Source organism: Crinia signifera, chromosome 9 (assembly GCF_055691185.1).
Source record: "Crinia signifera chromosome 9, ASM5569118v1, whole genome shotgun sequence".
In the NCBI taxonomy this organism is placed as follows: Eukaryota; Metazoa; Chordata; class Amphibia; order Anura; family Myobatrachidae; genus Crinia; species Crinia signifera.
Window position 1 is genome coordinate 131,872,456 of NC_139225.1, and position 19,406 is coordinate 131,891,861.

The 19,406-nt window shown below is 49.0% G+C and overlaps 1 protein-coding gene across 1 annotated transcript in view; it reads left to right on the forward strand.

The window, feature by feature from the left end:
• AXL (AXL receptor tyrosine kinase) overlaps window positions 1-19,406 on the forward strand; it is an 86,173-nt gene that overhangs the window by 45,324 nt on the left and 21,443 nt on the right. The window contains exons 6-12 of the mRNA XM_083159827.1: window positions 1,263-1,378; window positions 7,408-7,603; window positions 12,615-12,754; window positions 15,668-15,812; window positions 15,897-15,914; window positions 17,698-17,836; window positions 17,927-18,018. Coding sequence (XP_083015953.1) covers window positions 1,263-1,378; window positions 7,408-7,603; window positions 12,615-12,754; window positions 15,668-15,812; window positions 15,897-15,914; window positions 17,698-17,836; window positions 17,927-18,018 — 846 coding nt within the window. The remainder of the gene's footprint in view (window positions 1-1,262; window positions 1,379-7,407; window positions 7,604-12,614; window positions 12,755-15,667; window positions 15,813-15,896; window positions 15,915-17,697; window positions 17,837-17,926; window positions 18,019-19,406) is intronic.

The window sequence follows — 19,406 nt, forward strand, 5'->3', positions numbered from 1 at the left end:
GTTCTTCCGTCCAGCCCGAAGCTGGCAGCCGCTGCATCCAGGGACAGTGCTGTCCTTGCTGAGGTGAATGGGCAACGACACTTGCAGCTGTTGAAATCTGTAGGTGTCGGAATGGTCAGGGCTAGTGACTGTTCATACATTGCCCCCGCATAAGAGTGCTGCTATCTTGTATATAGCCGCACCAATTTATTTATTTATAACAGATTCTTATATAGCGCACACATATTCCGCTGCGCTGTACAGAGAATATTATTTCCTGTTATTTATAAGGTGCACACATATTCCGCAGTGCTTTATAGAGAATATTTGAACATTCACATCAGTCCCTGCCCCAGTGGAGCTTACAATCTATGTTCCCTACCACATGTACACGCACACACAGACATTCTAGGGTTAATTTTGTTGGGAGCCAAATAGCTTACCAGTATATTTTTGGGATTGTGGGAGGAAACCGGAGTACCCGGAGGAAACCCACGCAAGCAAGGATAGATTATACAAACTTCACACAGTTAGGGCCATGGTGGGAATGGAACCCATGACCTCAGTGCTGTGAGGCAGTAATGCTAACCATTACACCATCCGTACCCCTAGCTGTGTCAGCTGTGAGCTTCAGACTGAATGGGAGATCTTGTGATAGTAGTGATATCTTACACACCCAGTGATCTGGCCAGAAGGGGAGACAGGGCATCAGCACTAGGCTATGTTAGGGATGGCCATCATTGCCATTGCCATCATTGGCAACAGTGCAAATGGCCATCGATGGTGCTAAAATGTGCAATGGATGATCATCAATATTTTTACCTATCGATGGATATCCATTTTGGTTGCATGATTGGCCTGTGGGCTAATTAAAACACGGGGTGGGGCTTTGAAGAAGCCAGGGGGCGGAGCTATGCTCTGTGTCCTGGTACTTTGAAAAAAAAGAAACAGCAAAACGCCATCGATGGAGGGAAACCATCTGGTTCTCCCCTATCAATGTTAAAAGTATTCGACATCGGCCATAAACCATTGGTGATTTCAAATCATGGATGGTCAATGGCCATCCCTAGGTTGTGTGCTCTGGCGGGGATCGTCAGAGGTGGTATTTTCACCCACTTTATCATCCAAGCATTTGGGTGGTACTGCTTTCTGCTGAGTCTAAGTAATGAGTGATATGCCTGCAGAATACGTTTGAATATAATACATTTACCCCTCAGTTTAGTGCAGTGATGGTGATATGCCATTCCAGTCATTAATAGCTGAAATTTCTCTTCTCCATGTAGTTCTACCTAGGCGGCCAAAGGAACTGAGTCTGGTGACTAGGAGTACAACACAGCTGGAGATATCGTGGCAACCAGGGGAGAGCGGAGTTCACAAAGTGAATGTTTGCACCATACAGGTGAGTGCACATTAGCATAGGATGTACAAACCTCTGTCATTGGCAGTTATTATTGGTGGAGGAGACAATTGGATAAGTAAATTTTTTATTTCAGCCACTTTGGTATTTTTCCATAAGAGTTACTAGTCATACTGTATATAACATTTCAAAGTGGAGAAGTTTGCTATTGCAACCCACCAGATTATTTTAGATTGTTCTAGACAAATGATAGCTGCAATCTTATTGGTTGCAATGGGTAAATTCTCTACTTGTCCTCCTTTTAGTGGTATTCCCAATAAATCAGAGTATACAGTACTAATGACTTCCCTTCCCTTGCTGTTTACCTTGCCCATCACTACTGAGTATCCAATGACCAAATAATGGGATCTCATGGCATGTTCCATTTCATTGGAGGGTGTGTTTGTGGTGAAGCATGGGGATTGCATTGGTGAGACAGGAAAAATCAATAATATACCAGACAATGTGTGACTGATCCCCCAGCAGGGGCCAGTCTGTCATTACATGCCATGAGAGAGGGAGGGAGGGGTGAGGAACAGGGGGATGGCATGTTGAGGCAAGTGGCTTACAGATGAGGAGGAGAGACATTACACACCATATGTAAAAAGATGAAACTATTATTGATGAGATTATTTTGGTCACTAATGCGTTGATTTGGTTGTACAACTATTGAAGGTACTCATATATTTGCCGGGAGCCCACTAAGCAAATAGCTTAGTGGGCTATTCTGCTTAAGAAAATCGCATCGCATGCGATTTTTGCATGCAATGCTAATTTTCCTATGTAATTTATTCACTGCTCTCTGGCCTTCTGCGGTGCGATGAGATCGCATCGTATCGGATTTCCCCGCACATAAAATCGCATGCGATTTTATAGGGTACGATGCCATTTAATTTACTGTACAGTTATATACATACAATGGGATTTAGGCACCACCCCACTATTGAGTGAAGAATGTGTATAGAAAGACAATGTGCCCAACTTGCTCTCTATATAGAATACATCCCATTAAAACTGAGAATGCTCACGCAGGTCCCTGCTGTATAACCCACATCCATGCTGGGGGTTACTCAAATGACCGAAGTTCACACGCAGTGATTTAATGCTTTGGCATCAGCCGCAGCAGCAGATCATGAAAGCACCAAACAGGAGGCATCTATTTACACAAGACACCTGCAGTGGCATTAGTATTTATTAACATAGCCACGGTGTGCAAAGACTCTGCTGCTGCGCTACTGCGTCGATCTCTGAATCAGGCCAATACTGTAGATGCTGAGGTCGGGATGTACCAAGTAGTTGCGGTACATCCTGCCACAATTCGCATTAATACAAATTGCATATGTACCAGGGTTGCCTACCCTCCCGGAAAGGCCAGGAGGGTCCCGTAAATTGGGTCCCCCTCCTTGCCCCCTGGAGAGGGGGTAACCCTCCCGGAAAGCCGCCCAGCTCCCATAACCCCCCTGCCCTCCTCAACGGAGGAGTCCTCGGGTCAAATTACGCGAATCGCGCCATTTTAGCCCCGCCCACTGCAGTGCAATGCCTTAACAACGGCATTGCACGTCGGGGGTGTGGCTAAAATGCAACTCTCGCTCTGGCCTCGCCCCCAAACAAGTAACCACTAGTGTGGCTCTGCCCCCACCCCACCCCTTTTCACTCCCGGCGGCCCCGCCCCCCTGAGCCGGCTGCCCTCTCCTGGAAAGGACAGCCAGAAAATAGGTACAGTGCGTATGATATGTACTAACATTTGCGATTAGTATTGCATGGGGCAGCTCTTGCTATAAGAGCAGCCGGCCGGGGTGAGCGGGTCCCTGTGGCTCTCCCCCTCCTGCTGGGAGGCTGCCCAGACATCAGGAGAGGGGGGCAGTTAGGGGCAGTGCGGGATGGCGGGGGACGCCCATAAGCTCTAGCTGGCGTAACCCCCCGCAGCGAAGTGCATCTGAAAACGCACATTTTCTGTTTAGTACATCCCACCCTGAGAGAGCAATCACACAGTAAATATACAGCATTGTTCGCCTTTAATGGGAGGAAAGAGAAATGTACCAACTGGAGAAGATTTCTATTGCAATAACTGTGTTTCATATGTTCCATACAATAGACCAGAAGAACAGAAACAAACAGACAATTTAACTTACACAATGAGTTCACTGTTTCTTTTCTGCTGGTGGATGTAAAGTTGCCGGAATGACATTTCCGTATCCACGGTCTATAAACAGGCAGTGAAAGAGGAAGAACTAATTGCTGAGTGTAACTTCTTACTTCTCCATTGACTCGAGAGTGTAAGCAAAAGGCTCTAGCATCATGTATAATGCTCATGTTCAGTGGTTGTAGAATGCAACAGATGTGTATTACCATCCTGTCAAGTGGTCCGGTATGTTGGGGATCATGGCAAGATTAAGGTCTGTGGAGGCCCTGAACCACAAACGTGTGGGGGCCTGCATTGTGATCGGTTCAATTCCTTAATGAAGAAGATGCAGTATTTTTTTGAAAACCAAAATGCAAATCGCACAGCTCAGCTGATTCATGCTGTGTGCTAATTTCAGTACCAGTGACGTGCGCATTTCAGGGGAGGACGGTGGGGGCCTCTACTGTGTTCGGGGCCCCTGGATGGCCGCCCCTGTTGCCTTTCCTTGGATCCGGCCATATTAAGGAAGTTGTGTCCGCTAACTATATAGAGTGCGTCACATTGGGGCTATTCATAGGTCGGCGCTTTAGCATGGCATCTTTGTGAAATAATGCTAAAACGGCAGGAAGGTGTCCTTAGTAAAAAGAGGCCCAATGGTGGCATCTCTGACCTGCAGTTGTGTCCAGAACACACAGCATTGAAATGACTGCATGACCATCGGACATCTGAGTAACCCTGGAGCCGCACTGCCAGGGCTAGTGTATTCTTCTGCACCCCCCTCTGGTACTTTCTCCAACATATGTGGTTCTGAAACACGTGTAGACGGACTATTGTGCTGCATTTATTCTGGTAACCCGCCTGTTACATAAGGGACCCACTCGGAATATACTATAGCCCAAGTCCTGCAATGATCCTTAGCTAAGACCACCAGGTTATATTCTATTTCGCACCAAAGCTAGTTGGCAGTAGTCATTCCTTAAAATCCCCGAGCTCATGACCGGTTCATTTTATCACAGAACGGACAAATTGGTTTATGCTTATTCAATAATGAGTAACAAAACGAAGGGGATGCGGTGCACATTCGGGTCAAAAAACTGTAAAAAAAACCATGTCGACCTTTTGACTATCCACCTAGACACTGTCGACTTAATGCTTGTGTCGACCTACTGACCTGTCGACCTAAACCCATGTAGACCTAAACCCATGTGGACCTTGTTCCATGTCGACCTAGAACCATGTCGACCTTTACCCATGTCGACCTACCGCTTGTCGACCAACATGCTGTAGACCAAACGATCCCAACCCCAAAACTTTACTCATCGTACTTATTTCTTAATAAGGTCTACTACACATTAATTAGTTCTGAATAATTAATTAGCTTATATACAGCATGTCCTATGAGTTGAGTGTAGATTACGGCCACTGATTATGTCACATTGGATCACTAATTAACTGATATAATCTCCATTCTCATAAACATTGGTCCAGCTCTATAATAGCTTCCGCCGCAATAGCTCTCTGTAATATATAGGACAGAGGACTGTAGTTTTGTTTTCCTCTTACGCCCCCAGTTCCCCTTTTGCTGGGAGCTGTGGTTTGATTGGGACTTTTCATTATGTCACAGTACAGAAAGTGGAACAAGAGTGACATTATATAAATACGCCTGTTTCCTGAAAAGATGACCCGATTCACATGTTTTCTGGGGTTTACTCACTCCAATACAGTAATTCAGATTACAATGCCGATTCATTTGTATTGGTGTTTGGTAACACACTATCGATGTTTGTCACTCTCATGAAATCACAAAATTGTATCATATTATAAAGATTGTGAACTTTTATTCAAGACTCCAGATATGTTGGACACAAAATTGTGGATCGGACGGACGGAGTGGGACAGGCTACAGTAATAAAGGGCTCATCAGTCACTCAAATGAAGCACAATAACCACACTAACCTGAGCCAGGCAGTGGGGATCCGTGCAGCACTGCAGTGGGGTAGAGATGGGCAAAACAGGTCATTAACGAGAGCTGAGATCCAGCAGTTCAGTCAGTGAAAAGATCCGTATCTTTTAGGCGAATCGACGGTTCACTTAGAAAGAAGGGGTAATTTGAGAATAGCGAAGCATAATTTGTTTTACAATCATTTATTTATTTATTTTTTAACTTTTTTTTTTTTTAAACAGTGACCTGAACAAATAAGAACATACATGACCGAGTAAAACACTGATCGATGGCTGGGTGCAGAATCGCCATTGATGGCGATTCTGCACCCAGCCATCGATCAGTGTTTTACTCAATAGAAACAGGCTGATCGGGGCTGGAGTGGACGTCACCTGACTTCCCCATAAATGCCTGGGCAGCCTGTGTTATCCCTGACACTCCCAGAAAACGTCCGTGTGACACCCACATACGCCAATCAACTTGCATGCGGCCAGCAATTAAAAAAGATGCTGGATTTTATTGCAGGATGGGCTTGCACATGCATGCTAAGATATGTACGCAAGCACAGTCCATCGATTATCATCTGGCCTGCGGATTTGCAGCCTTGGGATCAGGTCTGAATAACCCCCATTGTTTTAGTGTGTGAATATGTCCTATATGATAGACATGCTTTAGTTCATAAGTTACACATGGTCGACACGGTCAACAGTGCTTAAGGTTGACAGGTACAAAAAGGAAATATGGTAAAAAGGTTGACAATGGCCAACACACAAACTGTCATCTAGAGATGCATTTGCAGCCCATCCAGCAATCGAATGACAGCACATGTGCATGGTATGCAGTGCAGTGTCCGAGGGCAGCCAGTAAAGGCTAGTCTTCATTGGCTGTTGGTAGGATGATTGACACCCTGCTGGCATTTAGTGGCGGTAACACAGCATTTTCTGGGAGTACCCCAGCAGGTATACCCTGACATCATCAGCGGCCTCCTTCTCCTTCACTTTGCAGTGCCGGATTAACCACGGGGTGACAGGGGCGGTCACCCCGCGGCCCTCATACCTGCACTGCTGTGGCGGTGGCGGGTGGGTGGGTGGCAGGCAGTGGGGTCGGGCAGCACGGGGCGGGCAGGGGGTCCCTGTGGTGGCTGGACATGCAGCGGATGGGAAGTCAGTGACGGGGTCCCTGCGGAGGATGGGCAGTCAGCGGCTGGGTCCCTGCGGCAGATGGGAACAAGTAGCGCTACTAGTTTCCGCCGCAGGGACCCCGCCACTGACTGTCCATCTGCCGCAGGGACCCCACTGCCTCCCCAGTGCTGCACGGTAGAGATGGGTCGTTCGCGAACGAAGCGGGTATTTTGAACGGATCCCATAAAAGACTGAGGGAGCCACCGCTCCCAAAAAGGTGATCCGTCATTCTTTTACTTTCAGTTTAATTTTTCATTACAATGCATTTGCCTGATCTCAGCACTGCCACCTGTGGCAGCTGAGATGTACTGACTCCGGAGACTGAGTACAGTGCTGCCACTGCAAGTAAAAGAAAGAATAACAAGGCTGCTGCTAGGAATGGCCATCAGTGCAGACGCCATCGATGGTTGCCATCGATGGCGATTCTGCACCCAGCCATCGATCAGTGTTTTACTCGGTAGAGTAACAGGCTGATCGGGGCTGGAGTGGACGTCACCTGACTTCCCCATAAATGCCTGGGCAGCCTGCGTTATCCCTGACACTGCTATCGCACTGGCCAAGTAGGTCCTGGGCTACGTACACACTGAGAAAGTCATTTGAGCAGTTGCGATTGGATTTGCACGATTTATAGGGCTGCAATATTTTCACAGGCTTCACGGGGCGGGACTTCACTCTGGCTGGGTAGCAATTACCTGATTTTAGGGCTATACAAATTAGCAGCCCAGCGATCAGGTGTGAATAACCCCCATGTTTTATATATTTACAATATATATATTTACTTCTTTAGGCCACTGTCTCCCAGAACCACCTCAGCACTGCTCCTCACCACAAGATATACAACCAGAACATCAATGTGCCCCCATACAGTCATGTGATCAATGGCCTGGCACCCTACACAATGTACGAAGTCCGTGTGGCCTGCCTAAGCAGCGAAGGGGTGTCCCACTGGACAGACTGGGTTGACATGGAAACCATGGAGGGAGGTAAGAGTTTTTTTTAGCATAGATAGTATTCACATTGTCAGCATTTCTGGGTGAAGTGTATCAAGGTTTGGAGGGAGATAACTTGCCAGCCAATCAGCTTCTAATTATCATTTTACAGGCTGCGCTAGAAACATTACATTGAGAGTCTGATTGGTTGGTATGTTGTCTTTCTCCACTTTATCACTCCCGAAGGCTTGATACATTTCCCCCCTCTCTTATTTTGCGGGCACATTTACTATTGTATTTTATACCTTTGAATTTGTCATTTCTTATTGGTCATTGTTCCTATGGTAGCCTGTATTTGTAGTGCGTTAGAACTGACCACTTATGCTTCTCCTTTGGGGCCCGGGTGAGTGGAGATTGACTGGAATTCATCTACTGGTATCTAAGGAACGACCGCTGCTTAGCGAGCCTTGCTGAATTATTTGTGGGAAACTTCTATTTATTGGAAATGATGCCTCAATTTGTAACCAACTTTGCTTTAAGCCTTTTGGCTTTTATTATTCTATTGGCCTGATTCAGACCTGATAGCAAGGCTGCAATTTTTTCAGATGGACAAAGCCATGCTGCACTGCAGCTGAGGCAGATGTAACATGTGCAGAGAGAGTTAGATTTGGGTGGGTGCGTTCAAACTCAAACCTAAACTGCAGTGTAATAAAGCAGCCAATATTTACCCTGCACAGAAACAAAATATCTCCCCCAAATGTAACTCTGCACATGTTACATCCACCCCACCTGCAGTGCAGCATGGTTTTGTCCCTCTGAAAAAATTGCTCACTTTCTTACAGTCCTGAATCAGGCCCTATAATTATCGGTCCCATTTATTAAGGATCGCATTTACAATGTGATATTGGCAGAATATTATCGCCCAGGACGCATTGTAATATGCCATCCTATCGTGGAGATGTATCATCCCGCGCACACAGGGACAGGGCTCAGCCAGGGAAACGTCAGACCAGACTTAGGTCTACAGTCATTAGGTCGACCCCAGAAGGTCGACTGTCCCCAAGGTCGACAGGGTTAAAGGTCGACATGGCTCAAGGTCGGCATGACTTAAGGTCGACATGGGCCAAGGTCAACATGGTTTTAGGTCAACAGTCATTAGGTCGACATGAGTTTTTCACTGTTTTTTTAGCCGACATGTGCCGACAGGCGGTATTTCATGCCCTACCATCCACTGGGGCGTGGTGGGAGAATAAAATAGTGTGCCGAGCCCGAAGCATTGCGAGCGATGCGAGGGGCTGCGGTTCGACTCCAACTGTGTCCATGTCGACTGTGTCGACATTTGGGTAAAAAAACAGTGAAAAACTCATGTCGACCTAATGACTGTTGACCTAAAACCATGTCAACCTTGGCCCATGTCGACCTTGAGCCATGTCGACCTTTAACCCTGTCGACCTTGGGGACAGTCGACCTTCCGGGGTCGACCTAATGACTGTAGACCTAAGTCTGTTCTGACAGATGTACCGCTTCCCTCAGCCAGGAGCCGGGGGGTCTGCTCATGTGCGGTTAGCGCTGGCCGCAGTACCCCAGTGGGAGTGCTACAATGGGCTACCGCCATCTTAAAGTGGCAGTAGGCCAGGGACCTGAAGCAATGCAACATCGGCAGCTTCGCATCCCCCTTAGTAACCTATGGGGGATGTGGCCGGCAGCGATGCCGGAGGGATCACAGCAGGGATTGGAGATTTCTGCTGTGGTCCCTCCTGATACATTCAGGGGATCAGGGCCGGCGCTACCCACTCAGCAGCTCCTGCAAAGCAGGGAGGCGCCATACTGAAAAGGCGCTGTCTCCTTCCCTGCTCTGCTAAAGCTGCATCAGCCCTCACTGTCACTGCCTCCTGCACGCCACCCGCAGCGCCTGTCTGACAGCGTCGGCAGTATGGAGAGGCTGAGCAGCTCCCTGCACCGCGCACACACTGGCCTCCTCCTGCGACCTGCCCCCTCTTCCTCACGGACACTTGCGCTGAGGCATGTAGCGCTGTCTGTGAATGCCTGGATGACATGTCATGTCCGGATCCGCCCCCTGCCCATTGCTCCCTGCGCCTGTCAGCTGTCTACCAAATGACGAACAGGCAGCAGCGCCACCTCCCCTTCCTTCCCTCTTCTCAGTGTGCTGTGCCAGTGCCGCTGCCAGTCCTCAACACTCCGCCCCTCTATCTCCTCCTCTTCCATCTCCTCCTTCTCTTCCCTCCTTTCCCCCTCAGTCACGAGTGCTGCACATACTTTTTGTACTGTTTTTGGATCGCATCACACACACATTGCATGCATGCCGTGCAATGTGATCTAGCCCATAACGTATGCTATTCTCGCAGCGTGTATGGGCACCTTTAGTGCCTGCAACATTTTGCGGACACAGTACTGAGATGGTGTATGCATACATGTACATGCACCCGAGATCCTCCATAGGATCGCATGTTGCATACACTCCCACAATCGGGCTGCAGCTTGTTGCAATGGCAATGTGAAAGGGCGCAAAATGTATGGTTTGCAGGAGGGCTCCAGACACCCTAGCACCGGCCCTGCAGGGGATACTTAATATTTGCAGCAAACCATCGAAAACGGGTGTTTTAGGGATTTAGCCGCATATATTAAATGATAAATGGGCCCCTAAATCTCTCTCTCTCTCTCTCTCTCTCTCTAACTGTTATGTCTACTTTCCCCATCTTTGTGTCTGTGTTACTTATTCTTTCTCTGTGCCTCAATTACCATTTGCTAAATGTTTCTCCCTGTCTGCGTCCCCTCCATGTCTGCCCCTTTCTTGGCAAAGGAATGAAAGCAACTGTGCCTTTCAGAGGGGCTTCTTTTCAGCCGCGGCCCCTCATGGTCATTAGTATACAAGGCGCAAACAATTCTCCCTGTGTCAGCATTCCTGCTGCAGTCCCAGTAGCTGTCGGTGCCTTTCCAGTTCCACCGACGAGATGTCAAATGGTTTCACTCCAGCTTTAGCCATTGTCCCCACTTTATGTTTGTCTCCTTTCTGCCTCTGGAGCATGCATTAGTGTACTGTGGCAGGCCGCTGTGATAGAAATTTAACTCTTAAGCTGGGTACACAATGGGGTTTATTCTGGTTCACTCGGAAATTTACAATCACTCTCTAATGGACAAAACCATGTGCACTGCAGGTGGGGCTGATGTAACATGTGCAGAGAGAGTTAAGGTGCGTACACACGGGGCAGAAAACGGGAGTGCGCACCCGGCAAATTATCGCCGCGAAACACTTCCATCACTGGCAATATGGTCGCCTGCGACCAAATTCCCAGCGATTATAGCCCCTATCGCCCCCGCGTGTACACAGCATTAGATTTGGGTGTTTTATTGTTTCTGTGCAGGGTAAATACTGGCTGCTTTATTTTTACACTGCAATATACTGTAGATATCAGTTTGAAGTGCAAACTGCACCCAAATCTAATGCTGGGTACACACCAGGACGACAAGGGTCTGATCCCTTAACCAATGCTGCCTTATAAGTGTACTATATAGTGACTGCACCTGAGCCAATGCTGCCTGATCAGTGTACTGTATAGCGACTGTACCTGAGCCAATGCTGCCTGATAAGTGTACTGTATAGCGACTGTACCTGAACCAGTGCTGCCTGATAAGTGTACTGTATATTGACTGTACCGGAGCCAATGCTGCCTGATAAGTGTACTGTATAGTGACTGTACCTAAACCAGTGCTTCCTGATCAGTGTACTGTATAGTGACTGTACCTGAGCCAATGCTGCCTGATAAGTGTACTGTATAGTGACTGTGCCTGAGCCAATGCTGCCTTATAAGTGTACTGTATAATGACTGTACCTGAGCCAATGCTGCCTGATAAGTGTACTGTATAGTGACTGTACCTGAACCAATGCTGCCTGATAAGTGTACTGTATAGTGACTGTACCTGAGCCAATGCTGCCTTATCAGTGTACTGTATAGTGACTGTACCTGAGCCAATGCTGCCTTATCAGTGTACTGTATAGTGGCTGTACCTAAACCAGTGCTGCCTGATAAGTGTACTGTATAGTGACTGTACATGAACCAGTGCTGCTTGATAAGTGTACTGTATAGTGACTGTACCTGAACCAATGCTGCCTGATAAGTGTACTGGATAGTGACTGTACCTGAACCAATGCCGTCTGATAAGTGTACTGTATAGTGAATGCACCTGAACCAGTGCCGCCTTATAAGTGTACTGGATAGTGACTGTACCTGAACCAGTGCCGCCTGATAAGTGTACTGTATAGTGACTGTACCTGAACCAGTGCCGCCTTATAAGTGCACTATATAGTGACTGTACCTGAACCAATGCTGCCTGATAAGTGTACTGTGTAGTGACTGAACCTGAACCAATGCTGCCTGATAAGTGTACTGTGTAGTGACTGTACCTGAACCAGTGCCACCTGATAAGTGTACTGTATAGTGACTGTACCTGAACCAGTGCTGCCTTATAAGTGTACTGTGTAGTGACTGAACCTGAACCAATGCTGCCTGATAAGTGTACTGTGTAGTGACTGTACCTGAACCAGTGCCACCTGATAAGTGTACTGTATAGTGACTGTACCTGAACCAGTGCCGCCTTATAAGTGTACTGTATAGTGACTGTACCTGAACCAATGCTGCCTGATAAGTGTATTGTGTAGTGACTGTACCTGAACCAGTGCTGCCTTATAAGTGTACTGTATAGTGACTGTACCTGAACCAATGCTGCCTGATAAGTGTACTGTGTAGTGACTGTACCTGAACTAGTGCTGCCTTATAAGTGTAGACTCTTGAGGGTAAATGTAATCGGGTCCGGGCTTTTGTCCGATAATGACCATATTTTTAAAGCAGCAATCATTTACAAGGCAAAACCAACCTGGTTTTGCCTTGTATATGATTGCCATTTTAAAAATAATGCCATTCTTGTTGGAAATCCTGGACTTCCGGCTTTTCGTACCCTATTAGATGTACCCCTTGAAGATACATTAGCTGTGGTCTCTATATACACCATGCACTCATCATATTAATTTTCCCCTTTTCCCCAATAGTTCCATCTGGTCCCCCTGAAAATATAACTGCAACAAAGAACGAGTCTGTTACGGTAGTGACGTGGAGAAAGCCAAGGGCATCATTAAATGGAGTTTTAAGAGGGTACAAACTGGCATATCAAACCAAGGACCAACCTGAGGTGCAGAATGCATGTAGAATTAAATGTTCTTGGTCTGTGTGTATACATTGTATCAAATCTGTATTCATCTAGGCCAGTGGTGGCCAACCTGTGGCTCTTGAGCCTCATGCGGCTCTCCCCCTTGTAAAGTGCGGCTCCTGCTCCCACTGCTGTCCGCCGTCCACCGTCTGTCCCAGTCCTCCCTGCTGCCGGTTCCCTGAATCCCTTCTCCTTCTGAGGGGAGGAGAGCGCGCATCGCGCATCTCTCCTACCCCTTACTGTGCATTCTTGTGACTGGGCCGTCTGCCAATCAGAGCTCGTGGGCCAGCAGCCAATCAGGAGCCGGCCAGCGAGCTTTGATTGGTGGGTGGCCCAGTCACAGGGAAGTGAGGGGGAAGGAGACGCGCGGTGTACTGTGCTCTCCTCCTATCGGTGACATGACAGGAGGACTGCAGGGGGACACCAGACTGTCCTCTACCCGCCTGGCAGCAGCAGCAGCAACAACAGTGAGTGCTGCTGCTGGGAAATTTGCACTGTGGGGGCATAGCAGTTGGTGGCACTGTGGGGGCATAGCAGTTGGTGGCACTGTGGGGGGCATAGCAGTTGGTGGCACTGTGGGGGGCATAGCAGTTGGTGGCACTGTGGGGGGCATAGCAGTTGGTGGCACTGTGGGGGGCATAGCAGTTGGTGGCACTGTGGGGGGCATAGCAGTTGGTGGCACTGTGGGGGGCATAGCAGTTGGTGGCACTGCGGGGGGCATAGCAGTTTTGGGCACTGTGGGGGCATACCAGCTTTTTGGCACTGTGGGGGCATACCCGGCACTGTGTGGTGCATACCTGGCACCGTGGGGGGGCATATGTGTATCTGGCACTATTGGGGGCATATGTATATATGGCACTGCACTATTGGAGGCATATTTGTATCACACCCACCCAAGGGGTCAAAATAGACTACGCTTTTTTGGCGCATGCGCCTTTGGCGCGCGCATGATGTTGGCTCTTTAGCTTGACTATCGATATTTTTCGGCTCTTTACCTCTGACCGGTTGGCCACCCCTGATCTAGGCTGTTTACATGACATGGTGTAGTAGTGTCTGTGCTGGAGCAGGGCTGTGTTTGGATACATTGTATCATATTTGTATTCATCTAGGCTGTTTACATGTCATGGTGTAATAGTGTCTGTACTGGAGCTGGGCTGTGTGTGTATGGCATGATGTAATAGTGTCTGTACTGGAGCTGGACTGTGTGTATGGCATGGTGTAGTAGTGTCTGTGCTGGAACTGGGCTGTGTGTATGGCATGGTGTAGCATACCTCCCAACACTCACGATTTCAGTGGGACAGTCCCGATTACCGGGTCCTGTCACAGCGTCTATTCCCAGCCGAAAACGGGGACGCGGCTCATTTGCATAAGCCGCGCCCCTCATTTACATAAGATGCGCCCCCTTTTTGGATGCTCGCGCGAGTGTCCCTATTTCTGCAGCTACAAAGTTGGGAGGTATGGTGTAGTAGTGTCTGTGCTGGAGCTGGGCTGTGTGTATATGGCATGGTGTAGTAGTGTTTGTGCTGGAGCTGGGCTGTTTACATGTCATGGTGTCTGTACTGGAGCTGGGCTGTGTGTATGGCATGGTGTAGTAGTGTCTGTGCTGGAGCTGGGCTGTGTGTATATGGCATGGTGTAGTAGTGTCTGTGCTGGAGCTGGGCTGTTTACATGTCATGGTGTCTGTACTGGAGCTGGGCTGTGTGTATGGCATGGTGTAGTAGTGTCTGTGCTGTAGCTGGGCTGTTGACATGTCAGGGTGTAATAGTGTCAGTGCTGGAGCTGGGCTGTGTGTATATTGCATGGTGTTGTAGTGTCTGTGCTGGAGCAGGGCTGTGTGTATATGGCATGGTGTAGTGGTGTCTGTGCTGGAGCTGGGCTGTGTGTATATTGCATGGTGTTGTAGTGTCTGTGCTGGAGCAGGGCTGTGTGTATATGGCATGGTGTAGTAGTGTCTGTGCTGGAGTTGGGCTGTGTGTATATGGCATGGTGTTGTAGTGTCTGTGCTGGAGCAGGGCTGTGTGTATATGGCATGTATATGGCATGGTGTAGTAGTGTCTGTGCTGGAGCAGGGCTGTGTGTATATGGCATGGTGTAGTAGTGTCTGTGCTGGAGTTGGGCTGTGTGTATATGGCATGGTGTTGTAGTGTCTATGCTGGAGCAGGGCTGTGTGTATATGGCATGTATATGGCATGGTGTAGTAGTGTCTGTGCTGGAGTTGGGCTGTGTGTATATGGCATGTATATGGCATGGTGTAGTAGTGTCTGTGCTGGAGTTGGGCTGTGTGTATATGGCAGTGGCGTAACTAATTAAAATGCACCCCCCCCCCCCCCCCCCCCCCGCCAAGTAAAGTTAACCACCCCCTCCTTACCCTTCAGCTTGCCGCCGCATTCTTGGCCTGGATCTGCGCCGCGGTCCGGCGCTCCTCTTCTCCTAATGAAAACTGACCCTCCCAAAATGGCTGCCCCTTATAGCAGACCGTTTTTAAGGATGCTAGAAGAGGCCGCTGCCGCCTCCTCTAACATCCTGAAAAACTGTCATTTGTATGGGGGCAGCCATTTTGGGAGGGTCAGTTTTCACTGCAGCAGAAGCGACGAGGAGAGCCGGGACCACACAGACCACCACAGACGCTGCAGCAGCGTAACCATCGCCCCGCAGACCCCCGGCGCCCACACTTTCTCAGCGCCTCTGCGCCACCGTGGGGTCTGCGGTGCTATGGCTACGCCACTGGTATATGGCATGGTGTAGTAGTGTCTGTACTGGAGCTGGGCTGTGTGTATATGACATGGTGTAGACGTGTCTGTACTGGAACTGGGCTGTGTGTATACATGTTACTGTATAAAGATGTCTGGGTTATATCTTCCTGTAATGAAGTGTATAACGTTCTGTATTACTCAGGTTGTTATGGATGCTGGGCTGACCACTGAAGTAATACTGGAGAGTTTGCATCCAGTGGATAACCTGACAGTCCGGGTGTCCTCTTATACATTTGCTGGGGATGGCCCATGGAGTGACCCAGTAGTTGCTTCATTTATAACTTATGGTGAGTAACAGGAGCACCTTACTGCTGATTTCTGCTTGTCTTGTATGTTCTGATGTCTGATCTGTCTCTCTCTCTCTCTTTCAGATATAAATCCAGCAGAAGGTGAGGAACAGAGCGAAGGATGCTGGGAGTTCATATCTGTGTAGCTGTTAGAGCAGGCGTGTCCAAACTATAGTCCCATCATGCCTTGCTACAGTTTTGCTATTAGTAGATGCTAAAATTATGGCAGACATACATTAGGTCTTCAAGCATTAGGTCGACCACTGAAGGTCAACACGACTGAAAGGCGACATGCATGAAGGTCGAGAGGTCTTTCGGTTGACCCAAGCTTTTGGTCAACATGGGGAAGCTCAATAGTCAAAAGATCGACATGGGATTTTTCACTTTTTTTGTCCCGAATGTCGACTCAATCGACATGGACACTAAAAAAGTGCACCACGTCCCCTTGCATGGCTGGCTACACTCACCATGCTTCGGGCACTATTTTATTCTCCCACCATGCCTTAGTTGATGGTAGAGCAGTGGTGGCCAACCTGTGGCTCTTGAGCCTCATGCGGCTCTCCCCCTTGTAAAGTGCGGCTCCTGCTCCCACTGCTGCCCGCCGCCCACCGTCTGTCCCAGTCCCTCCTGCTGCCGGTTCCCTGAATCCCTTCTCCTTCTGAGGGGAGGAGAGCGCGCATCGCGCATCTCTCCTACCCCTTACTGTGCATCCTTGTGACTGGGCCGTCTGCCAATCAGAGCTCGTGGGCCAGCAGCCAATCAGGAGCCGGCCAGCGAGCTTTGATTGGTGGGCGGCCCAGTCACAGGGAAGTGAGGGGGAAGGAGACGCGCGGTGTGCTGTGCTCTCCTCCCATCGGTGACATGACAGGAGGACTGCAGGGGGACACCAGACTGTCCTCTCCCTGCCTGGCAGCAGCAGCAACAACGGTGAGTGCTGCTGCTGGGAAATTTGCACTGTGGGGGCATAGCAGTTTGTGGCACTGTGGGGGCATAGCAGTTTGTGGCACTGTGGGGGCATAGCAGTTTGTGGCACTGTGGGGGCATACCAGCTTTTTGGCACTGTGGGGGCATACCCGGCACCGTATGGTGCATACCTGGCACCGTGGGGGGGCATATGTGTATCTGGCACTATTGGGGGCATATGTATATATGGCACTGCACTATTGGAGGCATATTTGTATCACACCCACCCAAGGGGTCAAAATAGACTGCGCCTCTTTTTTTGGCACATGCGCCTTTAGCGCGCGCATGATGTTGGCTCTTTAGCTTGACTACCGATATTTTTCGGCTCTTTACCTCTTACCGGTTGGCCACCCCTGTGGTAGAGCATGAAATACCGCCTGTAAGCACGTCCGCTCAAAATAAAAGTGAAAAACCCCATGTCGACCTTTTGACTGTCAAAATGACCTAATGACATGTCAACCTTCCCCATGTTGACCTTCAGTCATGTCGACTTTCAGTGGTCCATCATGCTTGATGATCTAGCAACCGTATCCCAGCAGACTGCAATGCTCATTAATGTATTTTTGTGTAACCTTAAAGTGGGAGGGACAAACGCCATACACTATCTCATATCTCCCTTCTGACGTAGCGATTTATCCTGTTTCCTAAGCGATCTGTCTAGATCGCCTAGAAAGTCATCACGGCTCGCTCAGCACACATTGCCGGTGCATTGCATGTGTGTCAGCGATGTGTGCTGAGCGATCTGTGCTTAACCACCTCGCTCAGCATGTGGCCCCCGTCTCCCATGTGTCAGGGGCTTTAAACGTGTTCTACAGCTCTCTTCTGTCTGCGAAGCTCTGCAGTTGTCAGAATCTACCTCATTCTTCATACAGTATCTGACTGATTCCCCCTGATTCACCTTCCATTCATTGGTCTTTTCCAGCATCTGTCAGAGATAGTCCAGCTCCTGTCTTCACCTGGCACTGGTGGTACGTGGTGCTTGTGGTTGCTGTGGCGATTTTTGGCGCCATCATAGTTGCTGTTTTTCTGGCACGTCTTCGGAAGAAGGAAACACGATATGGGTGAGTGCAGATTCTCCGTTTGTAAGGAGAACCATGGTAAATATTGGACAAATAACACTAACACTGCTGCTGTTACATATATGTATGCAGAGAGGCGTTTGTACCAACGGTGGAGCAGGGAGAACTCGTCGTCCGCTACCGAGTGAGAAAGTCTTACAGCCGCAGAACTACAGAAGCTACTCGTAAGTCTGAGGATCAGGTTTGATAATTAGAGAACTGCAAAAGTTACAAACAATAGCATCTCCTCACTCTCCATTGCAGCAGCCTAACCCTAACCCACCCCTGCCCGCTAATGTTTAAAACCTATCCCATGTACCCCACAACCTAAGCTTAACCCCCCTGCAGCCTAGTCCTAAACCCCTCCCACACACACAGCCTAACCCTGTGTCCCCTCACCCTAATCCTGCCTTCCCAGCCTCCTTCTACCAGTTCACTGATCAGGATGCTGTCAGTAGTCCGGTGACAGCATTGTGATCTTTTTGAGGTTCCGGCACTGTTTTTGTGATGGCATTCAGGGTGCCGGCCTCTGTATACTAAACGCCGGCATCCTGACCTCCAAGATTCTAACTGCATCCATAACACACACCTTCTCCAAACATTAACATACACGCAATCACAACACACACTTACCTAAAGCTGGAGAATACATTGGAGCAGATCAGCGGTGATCTCCGGCTCCCCCAACTGTCCCCCCACCGGTGAGACATTGCCACCCATGGGAGGGACAGCGGGACAATGTCCAAATAGCGGGACTGTCCCTCTGTAATCGGGACAGTTGGGAGGTATGAGAATACATACCACAGCCAGAGTCCACGAGGCCAGTAAAAGGTAACACACTCTCAGGGAGACTCCCTGAAATAATATTGATCTCCCTCACTCCCTGAAGTGTCTGACAATCTCCCTGGTTGAACCATACCCCCATTATGTAGCTGTTTTATTCTTGGGAATAAAATAAATCAGTGCTCTATCAATGCCATGTCCCTGTTTAGATTATAAAGCACAATGATCTCTATGGCTACATACATTTTAAAGTATGGTTTCTTGTGCCCACTTATGTGGAACCACTTGTAAAACACAGTACATGAGCAAGTCCTGAAAGTATCATGTTTTTATCATCAAGTACATGATCCTCAAGATCTACCAACAGTTTTTAGGCAACCTGTGGATCTATAGTAGGGATGAATGCAGCAGGTTTGAAAATGTGACAGTTAGTAATGACTCATACCTCCCAACTTTGGCTGCTCAGCAGCCGGGACAATTTTCGGGGGCGTGGCCTAATTTGGGGGCGTGGCCTATACTCGCGGCTCCCCGCGAGGCCACGCCCCCATTTTGCCGCTATGGGGGCATGACCCAGAGGCTCTGTGAGCCTCTAGCCATGCCCCCAGCCCCCTGGCTGCGGGAATAGACGCTGTGCGCATGCGCACAGCGTTTATTCCCCGCTGCATAGCAGCTGACAGGGGGGACTCCCAACAGCCCCCCCACACCGCGGGACACTGCCGCCCGCGGGTGGGACAGCGGGACAGGCCCTAACAATCGGGACTGTCCCGATAAAATCGGGACTGCTGGGAGG